General features: G+C 43.2%; 1 protein-coding gene across 1 annotated transcript in view; it reads left to right on the forward strand.

The window, feature by feature from the left end:
- The first annotated feature begins 255 nt into the window (after positions 1 to 255).
- The window catches only part of HS6ST1 (heparan sulfate 6-O-sulfotransferase 1), a 197,585-nt gene continuing 178,917 nt past the window's right edge, over positions 256 to 18,923 (forward strand). Inside the window, exon 1 of the mRNA XM_054206247.1 lies at positions 256 to 1,104. Coding sequence (XP_054062222.1) covers positions 587 to 1,104 — 518 coding nt within the window. The 5' untranslated portion in view covers positions 256 to 586. The remainder of the gene's footprint in view (positions 1,105 to 18,923) is intronic.

Raw genomic sequence — 18,923 nt, forward strand, 5'->3', positions numbered from 1 at the left:
CCGGGAAGGGCTTGCGGGCGGAGCCGGGCGCAGTGCGGGCCCGCCACGCCGCCGCCGCTCGCTGTGCGCCCGCAGCCGGGCGGGCTCGGGGCGGCGGCGGCGGCGCTGTGCATGCCGGGCGCGAGGCGGCGCGGGCAGGAAGCGCTCGTTCCCGGCCGAGCCCAGCCCGTGTGCAGCCGGCGGCGGGCGCTGCTGTGCCGGTGCCGCTGGGGCTGGGGCACGGCGGAGGCAGCGGCGGGATGGGGTTGGCTTCCTGAAGCGGGGGGGCGGGAGGGGGCTGGTTTTGCCTTTCGGTCCCTCTCCGCCCCCCTCTCTCCCAAGTTCGCCGCTCTGCCCGCGGCCCCTCCGGAGCGGTTTGGCTGCGGGCTGCCCCTGCCCCACTGCCGGCGCAGCCCGCGGCGGGGCGGGCGGGGACAGCGGGGAGCCGAGGCGAGCCAGGGAGCGGCCCCGCCGCCCCCGGGGAGGCTCTTGCTCCGGGGAGCAGCCGGGGGGGGGAGGCGGCTGGCACAGGCGCCGGGTTCCGCCGCCCGCCCCCCGGCACCGCCGTCGTCTGCCCAGCGCCGGCAGCCCCGGGAGATGGTGACACATGAAGCGTGCGGGAAGGACCATGGTTGAGAGGACCAGCAAGTTCTTGCTGATCGTGGCCGTCTCGGTGTGCTTCATGCTTATCCTCTACCAGTACGTGGGGCCGGGGCTGAGCCTGGGTTCCCCCAGCGGCCGCTCCTACTCGGAGGAGCTGGACCTCTTCCCCACGCCGGACCCGCACTACGTGAAGAAGTACTACTTCCCCGTGCGGGAGCTGGAGCGGGAGCTCGCCTTCGACATGAAGGGCGAAGACGTGATCGTCTTCCTGCACATCCAGAAGACCGGCGGCACCACCTTCGGCCGCCACCTGGTGCAAAACGTGCGGCTGGAGGTGCCCTGCGACTGCCGGCCCGGGCAGAAGAAGTGCACCTGCTACCGCCCCAACCGCCGGGAGACCTGGCTCTTCTCCCGCTTCTCCACCGGCTGGAGCTGCGGGCTGCACGCCGACTGGACCGAGCTCACCAACTGCGTGCCGGGAGTGCTGGATCGCCGGGAGAGCGCCGCCGCCAAGACGCCCAGGTACTGCCCCGCCGCCCCTCTCCCCCTGCCCCGCCGCCCCTCTCCCCCTGCCCCGCCGCCCCTCTCCCCCTGCCCCGCCGCCCCTCGGGCCGCCCTCCACCGCCCGTCCGCTGCCGAGCCCCCCTAACGTGCCGTGCCCCGACCTGCTCCCAGCCTTCCCTCAGCCGGTTCACCTCCCCTCCCGCCCGCCGGGCTCTGCTCTGCGCCTTCCCTCGGCGTTCCCAGGCAAATGCATGGCTCTTACCCCCCCGCGTACCCAGGGCACTGCACCCTCAGCCCCCGTTCCGCTCTGGCAGCCTGCGCGGACCCCTTAGCAAGCCTGTGTGTTCGTGCCGCTTACTCTCTTTTCTAAACATTTAGCCTTCATCTCAGACCTCGCTTGCCACCTTTTAGTACCCATTGCACCGTACCCTAGTCTCAGGCTTGCCTTTGTAACCAGCTTTGCCCTAACCTCTGCGCCTCCTTTCCTCCGGGTGGGATTGTTCTCCGGTGCGACTGAGGAGGGGCGTACCGCACCACCAGTCCTCACGCTTTCCCCCTCGTTTTACCCCCACTAGTCTGCCTGATAGTTTTGGGGTTTTTTTGCACGTTGCAGAAAACGTCCCTCAAACACCTTTTCGTATGTTCCTCGCTCCTTATCTTGATAGGCTGAGGTGAAATCTTTTGGGGAAAGGAGCTACCCTGTACGTGTTCCGTCTCCCTCATCTGCGCAGCAGGAGAGAGGGAGAGCCATCCTAAAGCGCCCTTCGGTGCATCCCTATTGAACACCCAGTGTATTTCTGCCCTCTTATCCCATTATTCCTCTACGTTGGTCTCTCTATAAATGATAAGCTTCAGAGGAATTTTCTGTTTGAAGTACTCTGGTAAAGGCAGTGGCTTATATTTAAGATCTCCAAAGATTATGTTCTTTTAGCTCAATATACCTTTGTGCCTTTCATTTCAGGAGACAGGTTTTTTAATTGATCACTTTTTTTTTAACACCACGCATACCTTCCTTGACATACGAGTGTTTTTATTATGGCACTTTGTAATCTGTTTGCCTTAAAGTTTCATTCTTAAAGGTGTCCAAGATCTTATGCTAACACTTGTTTATGCCACATGCTTTATTTATATGCATATTGGTAATACCATACATAATCCCTTTAGTGAAAAGTGGCCTTTAAGAAAGTATGTTTTAGCATCATAACTGTTTTTTCTCTGTGTTTTTTTAACAGTGATTTTTTAAATCATTTTTCTTTCATTGGAACTGTGTGCGATTGCCGGGGTTCTTCATTGTCTCTGTCATGATTGCTGCTGTTTTCAGCCCGTTTCAGTGTTAGTCATCCAAGTACTGTGCTCAGATTGCTGTCATGCTGCCTGACCCAGGAGCAGCAAACCGAAGTATATATCTAAAGAGCTGAGTATTCAGGCTTTCCTGTGGTCTCCTATTTTATTAATAAGGTGCTTGAAAACACCTATAAGTAAAATATCCTCAGCCCATCTGGTTGCTGTTGAGATTTTAGTGAAGTGTTTTAAGTAAAAATGCACAAAGTTCAAATCAGATTTAAAAAAGAAACAAAAAAGTACCCGTTTTGTGAACCTTGGTACTCGGCTAGCAAACCATTAACCTTATATAAAGACCTGGGTAGTTTTATGAATTGTCTCAGAGCCTTGTGTGCTTCTGTTGGCAATTTTGTACTAAAATCTGCTATGTGTTCAGTATTTAGCTGCCTCACGCTACTTAGCAGTTGGGTTTTTTTGTATAGGTACGTGAGAACAGGGCACTTTAGATTGGGAAGTAGTAATTAAATTCTTTACTGCAACTCATAGGAAGTTGAGAACCAGAAGCCTATTGCCTCATCTCAAATGCTTGTAAATAAGATTTTCTTTGCCATTTGTTTTGTAGCATCAGGAACTATATGCTTCTATATACTTCTTAACTGTCTTGATTTTGGACGTGCAGCAAAAATAATTATTCCTGTCCCTTTCCCTCATGTCTCTGCATATCCAGAAATAGTTCTCCTTAAAGTGGTCTCTCTACTTCCCTTAAGTCTAAATTAGAACATCATTTTCAGCAGCGTAAGAACTACGATGTGGAAGTTTTAGATAATCCAAGGTTTATTGCCTTGGTCTGTTAGTAAAAAAAACCCCAGAATTTACTGCTCGTTGTATCCTGGGGATGGTTTTGGTGCAACGAACAGCTGCTGGGTAAGTTAATAATACTGTCCTAGGATACCGCTCTGTTCTACTGCAGTCCAGGTTAGTAGATACCTTCTCCAAACTACTATTTAATGTCAAAGAAAATTGGGAATAAGAGACAGGCATTGCTTTTTTAAAATAAAAACGTGATGCGTTTTCTTTGTTAGAAAAAGAATATTCTTGTGTTATGTCCATGACACTAACAGCAATATAACTTCATTTCTCCGTTGTGAACGTTGGATCTCTTATGTTGCAACAGGACATGTTTTTACATAAGGCGTATGCTAGAGTGGCTACTGTTTTATAATGGAACTGAACTATGAAAATATCCCTCTCTCTTTCAAAAGAAAAAAAAATAAAGAGGAGCAGCAAACAACTGTTCTGTCAGGGTTTGCTCAGATTCTAATGTTATCCACTCTGGGTTTTGGAGTACAGTCTTCAAATTCAGCTTTTAAAGCTTATGTACTGGCCTCTGCATTTACTACTTAATTCAAAGTTTAAACCTTTGTTCTTCCAACTATATGTTTATCCCCCAAAACAAAACAGCTGACTTGTGATTACAAATAAATCTGTCTTCTAGTGAATGTTGGAAAGCATGAAGGTCATTTAGGATTGCCCACATGTACAAATCATGAGTTTAAAGCCATTAACTTTGTAAGGAATGCAGCTTTATCACTGCATAGTGCCCTATTGCACTACATTCCATAACCTGTGCGTGGTACATAAATTTACAATGCAATTGCTCTTTTTATTGTTCTTCTGTTCTGTGTTGGATCTAATGATTAGGAGCCCTAGATTGCCAAAGACTGCAATTTTATTTTTTCTTCTTTCTTTCTTGTGTTTTAGCTCTAATGAGTCAGCACTTATATATAAAAAAACCAACAAAAAACAACAAACTACTGGTTCTTATCTCCGTCCCACCCCCCCACTAGTGACTTTCCATGTTTTGTATTCAAAAGACTCCTGAACAAGCACTTCTTGAAGCAAATGTTATGTTTTATACACAGCCAGTAAAAGCAAGAGATAGATTTGTTTGGGGGCTGTAAAACTTGGGACTCCAAGGAACTCTGAAGCTGGCTGTGTTTATCAGTTAAATCACTGAGCTGCAGTTCTCTTCGTGGCTTCAGTAGAGGGCAGATTCCAAGATTTTGGGAATGGAAGCCTATTTATTCCTTGTACTGTTAGGCATAAATAACTGCTGGAAGAAAGTTGTTTTTTTTTTTAAAAAAACAGGTAATGTTAGGCTGCGTGCTTTGAGTCGTCAAGGTGATATTTCAGAAAGCAGAGGCTAATCAGTCCCTTAAATTTCTCTCACCTAAAACTGCAAGGGATCTAATCTCTTCAGTTGGTTCTGAAAAAAAGCCAGACTTTTCTGTCACCTGAGTTATTTAATTTGCCTTCCAGAATTAGAAAAATCTATTAAGTGACCCACTAGTAATTTGTCCCTCTCCTCCATCAGTTAAAGGACTGAATGAAAGCCCGTAGAGCTGTTGGAAAGGTTCCCTTGTTAGCCCCTGGAGGACACGTGATTTGCTGCCCTTCTGGTGCATCCTTCTTCTCCGCTCCCAACACAAGAGCAGAGCTAGGTGTTCCCAAGTTGTCCTTGTAGGACACTTCATGCGTGAGCTCGACTCTAATGTAATGTGCTGCAGGAACAATAAAACAAATAAATCATGCTGAAGGAATTCTACGTGCTGCTTCTCCAAAAAAAAAAAAAAAAAATCCAACCAACCAAACCCCAATCAACCTGAGTTTTGCTGCTATCCTGCTAGTTTCTTCTGTCTCATGAAAATAAGAGCATCTATGCTGGCGTTCTCCTGAGGCGACATTATTCACATGGAGAGGACTTTAAGGCATACAGCTCCTTTAAAAATAGGTTTCGTGCCAGCTGCCCGTTGCTGTGGAGAACTCATGTACTTGGTAGAGCATTAGAAGGGCATTGCTGGCTCTGCGCTCCCTCAGCTCTCACACATGCTCTGCCTTCTGTTATTCTCTTTCAAGCACCAGGTAGATTTTTATTTTTTATTTTTAATGAGCCACCTCAAGACACTAGCTTAGTCTTGGTTTTGTGTACGTGTTTCTGTGCTAGTCTGTCATAGAAGTTTGGTTTCTGAGTTAATCTACGGACAAAAAGCTTGACAAAAGTATTTCTTTGGGATTTTAAAAGCATGTTTCCAGTTTCAGTATTCTTTCTCTAGATTTCATATGCTTTAGAAATAAAAATTGTAATCCACATACTTTTACGTAAGAAATCTACGGCAGGTTAGTAAAACCTGTTAAACAGATCAGTCCAAGTTTTAGAGTCTCTCTGACAGAGCTTATGTTTTGGGTTGACTTTTTTTTAAAAAACGAAAAAAACCAAAACAAACCAAAAAAAACCAAACCAACTAACAGGGCTCAGCAGTTTGTTGGTTTGATTTTTCTGAAGTGTGAACTTTCACAGCTTCCAACCACTTATCTGTCCCTTTGCAGGGATCTGTTCTTGATGAGGTTTTTATTATATGTGTGCTTAGGAGCTGCAGAGACGCGTTGTCAAGAGACCAACTGTTTGAGAATGAAAAGCTTTACCAAATCATTTTTATAATATTAGCACTTTTTAAAAGCTTGGGTTTATCATTCTTTGTGGATCTGTGTGTGCTGTGGCTTGTGAAACCCTCTCTGCAGGGAGCAAGGGGCGTTTTTTCCGCTCACCAGTTCGACTCAGGTTAGTTTCTCTTAAGGAGTGGTGGGGAAGTATCAATATAAACTTATTTTCAGTAGCCTGAAAATAGGTTCTTCTCTCAAATCCTTAGCATGTGGAGTATTTTAAAGCCTGCTGGTCTGATATGAAGCTTTTTGCATCCACTTGTGCTCACCCATAAAGCCAAGTTGGTCTTTCAGAGCCAAACGATTCTGAAAGGCCGGATAGTTTTGTAGTGAAAATCTTTAAATTTGACATAGTAACTAAAAGCAGCTGGAAGTTGGAACTCTTCAAATAGCTGCCTTAAGTTTGAGGTACTGTATTTATCTGACCTTAAGACTTTTGGCTAGTATACCAGGTTTAATTACTCTTAACTTTTTTTTTCTTTTTTTTTTTTCTTTTGCTGGCAAAGTGAAAGGGTGTGTCCTCAGATATGTCCGTGCTTGAGTGTATACTTATACTAACCGGATTTTGCGAAACTATGCATTTGGCTGTTTTTCATTAATCTTTAAACAAAAGTTGTGTCATAACATAATAATTTGGTTTTTCTGCTTAGAAGTTTGCAAACACTCTTTACCCAGACCTCAGATTTTGCCTTTTTGCCCTTATTTTTCCCACTGTACAAATGTATGCTATTCTGAGTAAAAGTTTGATAATTGCCCTTTTTTTTTTTTTTTTTTTTTTTTAAACCCAACAATTCAGAAATAATTACTTTAAAAGAGCTGGCTTGAATTTTATTAGTGACTGCACTGGATACTTTGATATATACTCCCAGTCTAAGGACAGTCTTTAAGGAATGGTCCAGTGTAAGTGCACAGCTGATGCATTGCACCGTGCTAGTGCACGCAAAACTTTCGGGGTTAATTACTTAGAGATTACATACGGTTTGTAACTTTGTGTGAAACATCTTGGCCAAACCAATGCCATGCCCTGTTTTCAAGGCTCTGCTGAACGGTCCTGTTTTGTCAGTTTGAAAAGCCAAATAGAGGGCCTGTTCTCTTATCGCTCGTTGAACAATTTTAGCGCGTGTATATCTCTTCCAAAATAATGGCATCTTGAGCAGTGCCACCTTGTGAACTTTATGACGCATCTTGAAAGAAATCTGTGATTTAAGAAAATTGGAGTTCACAAGTGCCGTAGGGGCTTTAGGTGAAAAATAACATGTGATCTGCCGGTATGTGAGTTTGATGTCGCCTGATGGAACAGCTGCAGACTCACCTGGTGCGACTGGGTGGGACGTGCCTGGGGATGCGTGTGGAAGCCTCTTCCCTGCAGAGAGCTGATGAAGGTCTTTAGTTGGATATTAGGATGTGAACTGGAAGAGGTCATATTACCTCTTAAGAAAGCACTGCTAGAGCAGATTATGTTATAATTTGGAGATTATTACGATGCTGCCTTCCCTCTGGGCCATCTGTTCCTTCTGGGAAGGAGGAAGAGATTAGCCTCCTCTTGTGGCCTCTTCCTTCATTGATTTGCAGGGTTAGACTTAATGGGTTTGCTCAGCAGTCAGCAGAAGCTTTTGGCTACCTGTCATAGAAATTGGAGGGGTGTAACCTGGGACCTGTTTTCTAGAAAGTAATGCAGGCCCGGAGTTATTTAAGAAAACTTCTTTGCGTTCATTTCATAGGTGAAGTTGATGGTTGTGCCTTATCTGAGTCATATTTGTATGCAATGCCCGTGCTTCCTGCTCTCATCAGAGTCCCAGATGACTCCTTGCCAACGTGTTCCTAACCCAAAGGCTAGTCACAGCAGTGACAAGCTGAGCTACGGAAGAATCATGATGGAGGTTAGCCATAGGGGTTGTGTTTGTGGCTGTGGTAATCTGCTTTCTTTGACCTGGGAGCAAAGAGTGACTGTACAGACAGAACACACCTGATTTTAAATTCAATTAGGAATATCTGGCTTATCAAATGTATCGTGCGGGTTCTGAGTCTCTGTGCTGTAAATCCTGTTGCCTTTTACAGGTTATGACTTTTGTACATCTCAAAAAGTGGGAAAGCAGCATGGGCAATTGCCTTCAGTCAGTCACAGAACCAAGATCACCACTTTTTGTCGCTATTTTAGACTTCCACTTACTTGGCAGCAACTTTACCAAATCCGTTGTTGTAATGTTTTAAATTGGTAATATTTTGTCAGTGAACACTTGAGCTTGTGCTTGCTTTAGAAAGCCAAAGCGGCATAGTCTAACTCCACTAAGCTTATCTTTGTTTATGCTTGTATTTCCATGAAATATTAGAGCAGAGACAATTTTTCCATTATTGACTGAAATTGTGCTTTGTCAAACAAAGATGAAGCATGGTCTTTAAACCCTAGTAATCACAATTGTGATAGCTGCCGAGTCAATATGTTTTGATGAAGCCTTGCTTGTTGTGGATGGGAGGGAATGATACTTGAACATCAGAAGCAAACGTCTTCCTAAACAAAGATCTTAGTGCTAGTGTGTTGAAAGAGTGTATGAAGCACAGGAGGAACACAGAGCTGAAGTGGTCCATTACAAACTCTCTTGTTTCTGAAATAGTGGTTTACCTTAAAAACAAACAAAAAAAATTCTCTACTTTTTCTAAAGGAATTAAAGTAAGAATTGATGAGGAAAACATAACCACTAGCACAGATTCAAGGCAACACAGTTTCTGTAATCAGTTTGATGTGTTTTTGTTCACCCTTCTATTTCCGTAACAGAGTACTCTGCTGAAAATCCAGTCTGAGAATCTCCCTGAAGAGTCCTTTGGAGATTATTGTCACAAAGACACAAAGAGCCTTAAACACCTCTGTACTGTAGTGTGTCAATTTCCAGATCTGAAGAGGATGCTTCAGATAGTATTGTGTGTTACTACCAAAGGAGGAGCTGTTTGCCAATGCATGGCTATTGGAACATGAGGTATCTCATCGCTGGAAAAAGTGTTTTCAGGAAAGGTCCATGCAGAGAGAGGTCATCAAATGAAAAGCACATCATATACTTAATAGGGTTTAGTTGTTTCTACTTGTATTAAATGGCGTACATCCATTGTCATTTCTGTGCTTAGCCTCAGAAGTATAATATACTATACTGAACGCTGCTTCGTCCCTAAAGACTGCTGAGTAGAGCTAAGGATATGAAATATTCTGGGGCATCTCTGTTCCGATGATGCATACAGAACGGATCAAGAAGTTCCTGTTGTCCACCACTAGCTGTAACCTGAATTTCTTAGCAGTTCTGGTTATGTAGCTCTTTCACCTGTGTATCTCAAAGCCTCTTACAAAGTATATAGTAAATAGCACCTGGTGTTATATTCATTCACAACCTAAACCAGCTCTGAAGTGTTCTGTCTTAAGGCTGCCTTTGACCGTAAATCTCGGACTTAGATGTTAATGTACAGACCCAATGACTTTCTTATTCAGAAGCAACTGGTTTCTTAGCATGTTATTACTACTTTGCTCTGTACTTCCCTTCCTTCCACCTGATTAATGGTAAATTCTACATAATAGCTCACCTATGTTTTTATAGAGGAAATATTTCACAATTTCCTGCCAATTTAAACAAGAAAACAGTGATTTGCAATTAACTTTTTATGGTCTGACTCTGTGTTTTGCTTCATAACTAATCTCCAGCCTATTAAGCAGAGATTATTTGATTACACCTCACTGCAGATTGAAATATTATCATTCCTTTTATGGACCTCTTCTATGCGAATGGGGAGACCTCTGAGCTTCCCGAGCCGCCTTTGCATTTTTGTTTTTAAAATATACCAGGTTTCCTTTTTGGTTAATGCTAATCTTGGAGTATTAACGGGACGATTTAAGATTTTTCTGGCCAAATAGCATTGCTTAGTTTCAAAATGCCTGGTGACTTTTCATTGTCTAATTTCAGATAAGTTGAAAGGGGCCTGGTTTCTGGGCAGGTGCTAAAGAGGGAAAATTGCTGCCTTCTACAAACTCCTTCCATGTATTGGAATTACTCTACATTTTAGCCTTAGTTTTTGCGTTAATTAGACATACGCATGTATAAGATACCTGATTACAGGGAAACATTCATTGACTTTTGAAAGAAGATTTTGTGAAGAGTGTGCATTGTTCTTTCCTTTTTTTTATCTTAAACAGCTTAAAGAAAATGTCATCTTTTTTGTATTTTTTCCTTTCAGGTCTCTCAGAAAATTTAAGAGTCCAAACAAATACTCTAAAAATAGAATTCACTTTTTTGTTTAAACTCACAGCTCTTGCTGCCGTGACCCCCTTGCTCTCAGTAAAGATTTTAAGTAGGATACCTGTGACCCTATATCAAAGTGTTGGGGAAAAAAATCGATGCCTTGTAGCTAAGACAAACAGCAGAAGCATGCTGACTCACCAGTTTCCTGACAGGTTTTGCTTTCCTAGAGGAGATGGGGGAAAGTACAAGGAGCACAAGAATCTCAGAGTATTCATAATCAGTCAACCATCCCTTCTGTTATCATGCCTTAAATCATAAAAGACTGCATTACCTTTTTCTGTTCTTTGCCTCTTTCTCTTTTCTTTCTTGCCGCCTGTACTGTTTTTTAGGTCTTCGAAAGAGAAAAGACAGAAGTGACTTGGGTAGTTCTGCAAGGAGGAAGATTGAACAGATTTATCCTGTCTGCTAAAACAAGTACAGTAGGGGTCGTTTAGATGAAAAACCCCATTAAGGGAAATACATGATCCATTGTATATTGTGCAGGAAAGCCGGTACTTATGCATAGGAGCCCTTTCAGATAAGGAAATACCTTAGCATCTTTTCTAGGGGGGCAAAACAGGAATTTCTTGTTCCAAGGATCTGAGTCGAGTTTCCATCTCAGTGATTATACTGTTGTGTTTGGTGGAATTATTTGCAATGCATCCAAAATAAATCATCTTGAGCCTTTTTTTTTTTTTGTCCTGAGTTTTTCCTTTGATTTATTTGACCATGTTTCCATACGTTTAAAAACAACAGCATCTTTCCAGTGTGTACATAACCTGACTCCAGTAGAGCCTTAGACCAGGCCAAAGACTTTGCCATTAATTTCACCATTATTGTAGTGGGATCCTGTATTTTTAACAACCATATTGTGTTACAGGTATCAGGATTCCTACTGTTGCTACTGGTAGCTTTGTTTTTGAAATGTAATATTATGCTAAAGACTAATGCTTCATTCAAACCATTATTTGGGTGCAGCATTTAATCCTGCACTTTCTCTTACACTTTGCAGACAGGTTTTGTCTAAGCAGTGTGTTATTTCTTTATAATATCTGAACAACCTTTATTTTCCATCCCCTGAACTAGCACTTTCCTCCAGGCTGGCATCTTCTTGTGCCTTGATTACTTCAATGCTGTCTTCCTGAACTTGATAAATTAAATTTTCCTCTGTCACTTTAGAGATCTGTTACTGCCTAATTCTTCTCATAAGTTACTAGTAGTAGGACCTGAACTCTGAATCAGCCAGTAGTCCCCACTTCCATCACATCTTGAATTTTCAGGCCGATTCAGTCACACTTTCTAATATGCCCAATCCTTTTATCAAAGGTGAAGCTTCCTGTGTCGAAATGAAGGTTCTTTGGTGGTTGTTCATGACTGAGAGCTCATAGACCTGTGCTATTATATATATGATGAACGCTGTTAATGGACAAGGATGGACAAGGTTCGCATAGGTATTAGACATCCTCGGAAATGTTCAGTGCTGAAGCAGGAGTTGAAATGCTGGGGTCTTTTTCTGTCGTAGGCTTAGTTTACTTGAAGGCTTTGTCAGCTTTGTTTAGACACCCATGACTTGACCCTTCATCCTGTGTGGTGTGCAAGCCATGATCAAAGCAGTCCCCTATGCCCAGAAAGTCCTACAGTGTGCTCCACACCATCTGATTGCTTTCTAGGTGCTTCTAAAGTAATCACAGAGTCATAGCATGTGTTGGGTTGGAAGGGACCTTTAAAGGTCATCTAGTCCAACCCCCCTGCAGTGAGCAGGGACATCTCCAACTAGATCAGGTTGCTCAGAGCCTTATCAAGCCTGGCCTTGAATGTCTCCAGGGATGGGGCCTCCACCACCTCTCTGGGCAACCTGGGCCAGTGTCTCACCACCCTCAGTGTAAAGAACTTCTTCCTAATGTCTAATCTAAACCTGCCCTGCTCTAGTTTAAACCATTGCCCCTCGTCCTATTGCTACATGCCCTTGCAAACAGCCCCTCCCCAGCTTTCTTGTAGGCCCCCTTCAGGTACTGGAAGACCATTATAAGGTCTTCTTGGAGCATTCTTTTCTCCAGGCTGAACAACCCCAGCCTCTTTCAGTCTGTCCTCATAGCAGAGGTGCTCCAGCCCTCTGATCACCTTTGTGGCCCTCCTCTGGACCCACTGCAACAGGTCCATGCCCTTCTTGTGCTGAGGGCTCCAGAGCTGGACACAGTACTCCAGGTGGGGTCTCCTGAGGGCAGAGTAGAGGGGCAGAATCAGCCCTCTCGATCTGCTGGCCACGCTTCTTTTGATGCAGCCCAGGATACGATTGGCCTTCTGGGCTGCAAGCGCGCATTGCCAGCTCATGTTGAACTTCTCATCCACCAGTACCTGCAAGTCCTTTTCGGCAGGGCTACTCTCTATCACATCATCCCCCAGCCTGTATTGATAATGAGGATTGTTGTTATAATATTTCACTTAATAAAGCAGCAAAATCAGCTGTGTTTTCTTAGAGAAAATGTGTTAAATAGGGTGGTTTACTCTTTGAATACTTCACATTCTTGCAAGGCATGATGTGCTTTGTTAAATTAGGGTAAGTCAGAAGAGGGTGAAATCATTTACTTAAAGCTGTGTGTGTTTTTTGGCTCTTTAGTTTTTTAACCAAGGTTTCACCCCGTAACTCTGTGTGATCACCTTCCTCCACCTTTCTCACTCATGATGTGAACGTAGTCCACTTACCATTTGCATGCATCTAAGAGTTTCTGAGGCCGAGGAGACTAGCAGCTTGAGGCAGGAAGTAATTACAAAAATGTCCCATGTTTTCTGTCTTTAGTTCACAGACTTCTTATGATGGAGAGGATGATTGTGAACCTCACTGTGAACCCCACGTGTTCCAGAATATGAAAAAAACCAAAACCCATTTGTCTATTTTCAAATGCTAGTTGTATCTTGAGATTTTTATTTAGGTTTTCTTTTCATTCTGATCGTTGAAGAGCTCCTTTCTTGCTTTAGGCTTGCAAAATGTGACTATGCTAACATCAGAAACAACTGCTAATCTCAACAGTCAAATTTAATACAGTCAATACACTCAAATCTTTTGAGTGAGGTATTACCGTCTTAGGATGAGCCTCTTAACAGTACTCAGAAAGGGTTGGTTTTATGACTTTTCCTAAATTGGATGAAGTTGACACCTGTTTATGCAGCCAGTCATAAGTAGCAAACACATGTATTACAGAAACTCAAAATTAGCGGGTTACTACTTTCAGCAGTTACACTTTAATAGGCAGTTACTGCTTTTTCAGCCCCGAGTATTCAGAATTCAGTCAGGCTCCAAGCAAACAAGTGGGCTAGCAGTTTATATGAGACTGGGGTTTTTTTTGGTGTTGTTTTTTTTTTTTTTTTAAGAATATGCCATCTTCAAATATTTCAATGATAAAACAAAAATCACCAAATCACATGAATTTTGATGTTAAAAAACTACCCTGTCGTTGACTGTTTCTAATAAGACAGGACTAACTATAGGCAACCTCTTACTTGTGACTTGGCTGTGTCAAGAAGGGACTGAAAAACAGTTGCCACAATTCTATTAGCATCAGCTTGGGTTTGGTCATCTGTCGTGAGGACTCATGTGACTGCCACCAAAAAGGGAGTATCAGGAAGTTGTTCAGTAGCAGGAGCAGTTGTACTTCTGGCTATAAAAAGAGCATCTGAGGTTGGGGATAGAAGAAAAATGAGATACTCAGTCCCTAGCTGAGGATGAGGACAAAATAAGAAACCAGGCATACCTTGTGTTGACTAGGATTTTCAGGTGTTAGGTGGTTTGTTAGTTACTGGTAAAGCTTTCTGTTTAATAACTGTAAAGTCTTTGATCTTAGTGAAGACATAGTTTGAATTTCTTGCCCTTCTTTCCACCAGATTTCTTTGCCTTGGGAGTTCTGTATGATTTGACTCTGAAGCTGTGTATAATTGTTTAAAGGAATAATGTTGGACTACGACAGGCAAAAAAATACTTGAAAAGTCTACTGTGAATAACTATAGTATGTGAGACAACTAGCTTAGCAAATTTTAAAGGCGTTCTTAAACATATTTAGATCTTTAACTGGCAACTGCTAAGAATATATTTTCCTAATATGATCTAGGCAACTCCTTGAAAGAATAATTTGGCAAGTTCTGTGTAACTTTTTAACTTTTTCCTCAGTGTGTTAGCTGCCTTGAGACAACTGAAATGGTCGTGGGTGTGCCTTCAGCTAGTCTGAAGGTTTTCTGTGCTGTGACACGCTGCTTATAGCAGCTTCTGTGATGTAGCGACGCATTCAAGAAAGGTATCTTTCCCTGAAAACCTAATCAAAACTTAAGGGAGGTCTCAAAAATCAGGACTGATGCTTTGAAATGGGTTAACTTGCAGTGGCTGTGATGCAGAAGTTTTACCCTGTCCTGTCAGTTTTCTCTGTTTGGGAGACGGGTTCCTGTGTGATCAGTGTGGCCCAACATAGTGTTGTGTGAAGGAGAAAAATCACATATCCTTGCTCCTGGAGGTAGCTGGCTTGGCGTGTCCCGGAGTACACTGCTTGCTGAAGCTCTGTCACTTTCGGTCAGGTGTTTGTATCTGTCGGGTCTTCCTTGAACTTCCTTTTCTCACAAACATTACTGAAGATTTCTCTGGATGACGCTTATGCTGGTGGTTCTCATCTAGGTATTAGCCTGCCTATGACAGCATTTCCTGGGAAGAAATACTCCTGTAGTTAGCTGAAATGTTTCCATGGTGCTTATAACAGTAACTGTCAGCAGGAGAAATACACTTGTTTTGGCTGAACCTTTGCAATTGGTTGATGAAAACAGTTTTTGTTTACTTTAATAGGATTTCACCCACTGGAAAGCAGTAGGAAATTGTCCATCCCATTTCCATCCCAACAAATGGCCCAGCCAGGGGTGTGAAAGTTGTGTATTACAAAAGCTGGATTGTTGCCCGTATTATTAGGTACTCTGGGGAAGCAAGTAGGAACTGTTTTTACCTGGCTGGCTGTCCCAGCTTGCTCCGACAGGTTTTTATGTTTGTTTGACAACGCTAAGAGTGGGTTATGCACATTATTTGCACAGCCAGCTTTTCTGTTGCTAAATGGTAAGGTGATACCTACCTGTGGGGGCTGCTGGGTTTTGTAACTGTTCAGCCCGGGCTTTATATTCCTCCTGAACATTTGAGCTCTCAAGTGCAGGGGTTGCTTCTCTCGTGACACCATGAACCATGCGTTGTTCCCCTGCCCCATGTCACCAAAGCGACTGAGAAAGCTGCTCCTTTGTGACTGGCCCAGGGCAGCAGCATGTGAAGGAAGCGGCACCAGCAGCGAACTCTTTTGGTGCATAAAAATGGAAGATTCTTGCTCTACCTGGATCTCAGTTTGCATTGGTGAATAGCCCAGGCATCATCTCTAAACGGCCGCAGAGAGCTTTGCCTACTTTTCATATCCAGGGAAAGTGCTATTTGCCACCTGACCCCGAAGTATTTTAATAATACTTGTTTTTTACTATATTAACTGTTGCATGGGTCGCCTTGTAGCTCTTTTGAAATAGGTTGTCTCCACAAAAATGGAGAAATGTTTGTATCCTGTTAGTTTCCCAGTCTTGAATCTACATATGACAAAGCCGTTACCTTGCAAAGGTATGTAAGGCCCATTGTTCTTGAAGAGCATATACATGGGATGTGTATGTGTGCGTACTCCGTTCCTTCAAATTCCTCTACAGTAACTGTTAATCCCGATGCCATACTGAGCTGGGATATTATGTGTTCTTCTTACAAATGCAGAAACAGAGGCAAAGGTTAAACTGCTTGCAGTGGGATATGCCAGGACAGCAAATCTAGGATTACAGTTTGTGCTTACACTAGCAGGTTATGCCTCACCACAAGGAAGACTGTACAGTACCGTCTTCCCTTTCTTGGGATCTGCCAAAGGAGTGAGCTTGGATTGGACCGTGTGACAATGTAACTGTGAGATTTCCTGACAATCCACCAGACACTAGAAGTAAAGGTCCTCTAAATCAGTTTTCTGAATACCCTGAAACAAATCCAGAAGTAAATCTTCTTGCAGACTGTCCGCAGCATGACTACTTCCATTTGGAAATAACTTCCCCCTGAGGCCTTCTCTCGAAAGGCCTTCTTGATGAGAGCATTTTCTTCCTTGTGCTCTAGCTCGTGTGGGACAGGGAGGGCTTGGCATTTGAGGTGTAGTTGGACTACGATGAAAATATAAATCACAATAGGAAGGGTGCAACTGCAACTTATGAAACTTGCGGGATGATCAGTAGTTTCTCCTGTATACTGCATGGATAGCGGTTGGCTAGGATAAAGCACTGGTTGTCAGCGTAACACCCAGCTGGAAATCTTGTGGAAATTGAAGGATGGGTTCTTTGAACGTTTGGGAGGTGTGGGATGCTTGGTCTGCCAAATACTTCAGGCAGGATGAATCCACCCCTTTCCTAACTAGGGCATTTCCTGGCTTCTGAAGTTATTTGGGGATTGTCATGAAAAGCCTGTTTTCTGGATTGAAGCCTGGCCAATCCCAAATCTGGAAATAACTGCTCACGAGAGCAAAAAAAGCAATTATATTTGTCAACTATACTATAGTGGGTGAGATGTAGAGACTCCTGCCTAGTGCAGAAAGGATATGAGAACAGCTTTCTCTTATGGAAGTCAGTAGAATTACTTACATACCGACGAATTTATGTGGCTCTTTACTCCTTCTTTTCATGGGAATATATGTTTGTGTTGGGCTGTTCCTGAAAGTTTAAACCAAACCAAGTTAAAATAGATGCATTAAACTCAAGCAAGATGCTATATCTGTATGAACCGTGACATCTTGAATTGTTATGAAAATAATTTTGTGATCTGTGCAAAAAAAACCCAACCCTAATATACATCGGAACCGGAGCTAGTGAATTCCAAAGGTGTCAGCTATTAAGTTCTTGGATACTTCAGGTTTTACTGTATAGCGCATGCTGCTATAATACCCGTCTCAAAAAGAAAACTCTCTTTCACGTGAAGTGGTCTCTCTGGGGTCAGTGAGGAGAGAATACAAGGGGGAAATGACTGGGCGTTAACAACTTCCTACAGGATAAAGCACAAACAGTCTTCCCTTCAAACAAATCCAGTCACTGGGTGTGAGTAGGAACTCTAAATCTTAGAGGATTCTGCAATTAAGAATACAGACTTCGTGCTCCAGAAAATAATTAAGCAAGTGTTTATAGTGGTGAGGGAACTCAGAGTAGGAGTTGGTTATATCAATTCATTCTGGTTATTGGCCTTTTTTCCCCCTTCCTATTTATAACTAATTTAAACGTGACTAATGGCTAAAGCTAGAACTACACTACATTTCACATCATTTCTTATTTTTTTTTTTTTTTTTTACACACTGCTTGATCATGCAAGTTGAAACAAAGGCCTAGTTGTTTAAGCTCTCTTTAAACTCTATAAAAGTTCACATGCTTCTAAGCCGTGCTTTTAAATCACACCTCCAGGCCTGTATGGGAAAGCTACAGACAAGTTGTGAGAAATTAATTCTTCGTTCTGTTCAGCACACAGCTGATGGTGTCACGGGAGAAGGAGGAGGAGTATAAGCAGGAGAAGGGTACTTGTAAGTGCCCTGCTTGGTTAGAGATGGAGGTGGGACCGGTGCTTTCACGTCATGTAAGGAGATATCTGGAGGTTTCTGCCCCCAGGTCACTAGATCGATGCAGAACATGCTTAATGTGCTAAAAGCTCGTATCCATATGGTTGGTACTTTCAGTGCTGCTCTTAGGTGACAGATGTCCTCTGTACAAATGCAACTAACTGTATGGCACTAAATAGACCCCTGCTTCTTCTTCAGCCTTAGTTGAGCATGTAAGATTGAATTAAATGGAACAACTGAGATATGCGAATGGGCAAGTCATTCATGCTGTTGTAAGGTTTCTCTGATGGTTTCGGATTTCGTCAGCTAAGCCCCTCTGTCACGCCAGAGTGATCTGCTCTTTGTAAATAAAACAGCGATGGTAGAATGGGACACAGGTACAGAGTACGTCACTCCTGTTGGAGCATACCCAGAGCTGTGTTAAAACTGCAATCCTGACCTCCGTGAATCATCTCACTTTAGTTCTGTGGTACGAGGAGTATCCAAACTTGAATGTGAGTGGTCCTTGGACACAGGGACCAAAAATGTTTAACTTCAGCTTACTCAGGTTAGAAAAGTTGTCTCAAAAGCACACAGAATGGGGAGCAGGAGAAACCCGCCCCTTGGGAGTCACTTCACTAGCTTGGGCAGGTACTGGGTGCTCTTATTTTTCCTTTCCTTTGCAAGGGCACTATATAGCTCTGAAGAAGTTTTTATAAAGACAGCAAATTGTAAGCCCAGGAGACAGGAGCAGCTTTCCGATATCAGCTGGTAGGAAGACAGGAAGCGACGCTGCATTAGTACCAGAAATAAAGTTGGATCTGGGCTTTTCAATATGGAGTTCAGCTTTCTCAAAATTTGTAGTTTTGGTTCCTGTTTATATCTGATTAGCGTTCCCAGTGTTTGGGAGGAGGGAGGTGTTTCTGAAGTACGAGCTGTTAGGGGCATGACTCCCTTAACAAATCAGTGCAAGGTGTTTTTTTCTTCTAACCATTTGGTGCCACCTCCCTCTCCTTCTTCATCTCTGTTCCTCTAGATCAGGAAAATAAGAATTGTAAATGCAGGCACTTAGCTAACTCTCAACCTGAGAGAGATGGAATTGGTTTATTTGGCTGGAAGCCACCAAACTAAGTGAACCTGTCATAGGATTCTTAGCCACTTATGCGAAAAGTCTGGGTTTACTTTCAATAACTTA

This window comes from Rissa tridactyla, chromosome 6 (assembly GCF_028500815.1).
Source record: "Rissa tridactyla isolate bRisTri1 chromosome 6, bRisTri1.patW.cur.20221130, whole genome shotgun sequence".
Taxonomy (NCBI): domain Eukaryota; kingdom Metazoa; phylum Chordata; class Aves; order Charadriiformes; family Laridae; genus Rissa; species Rissa tridactyla.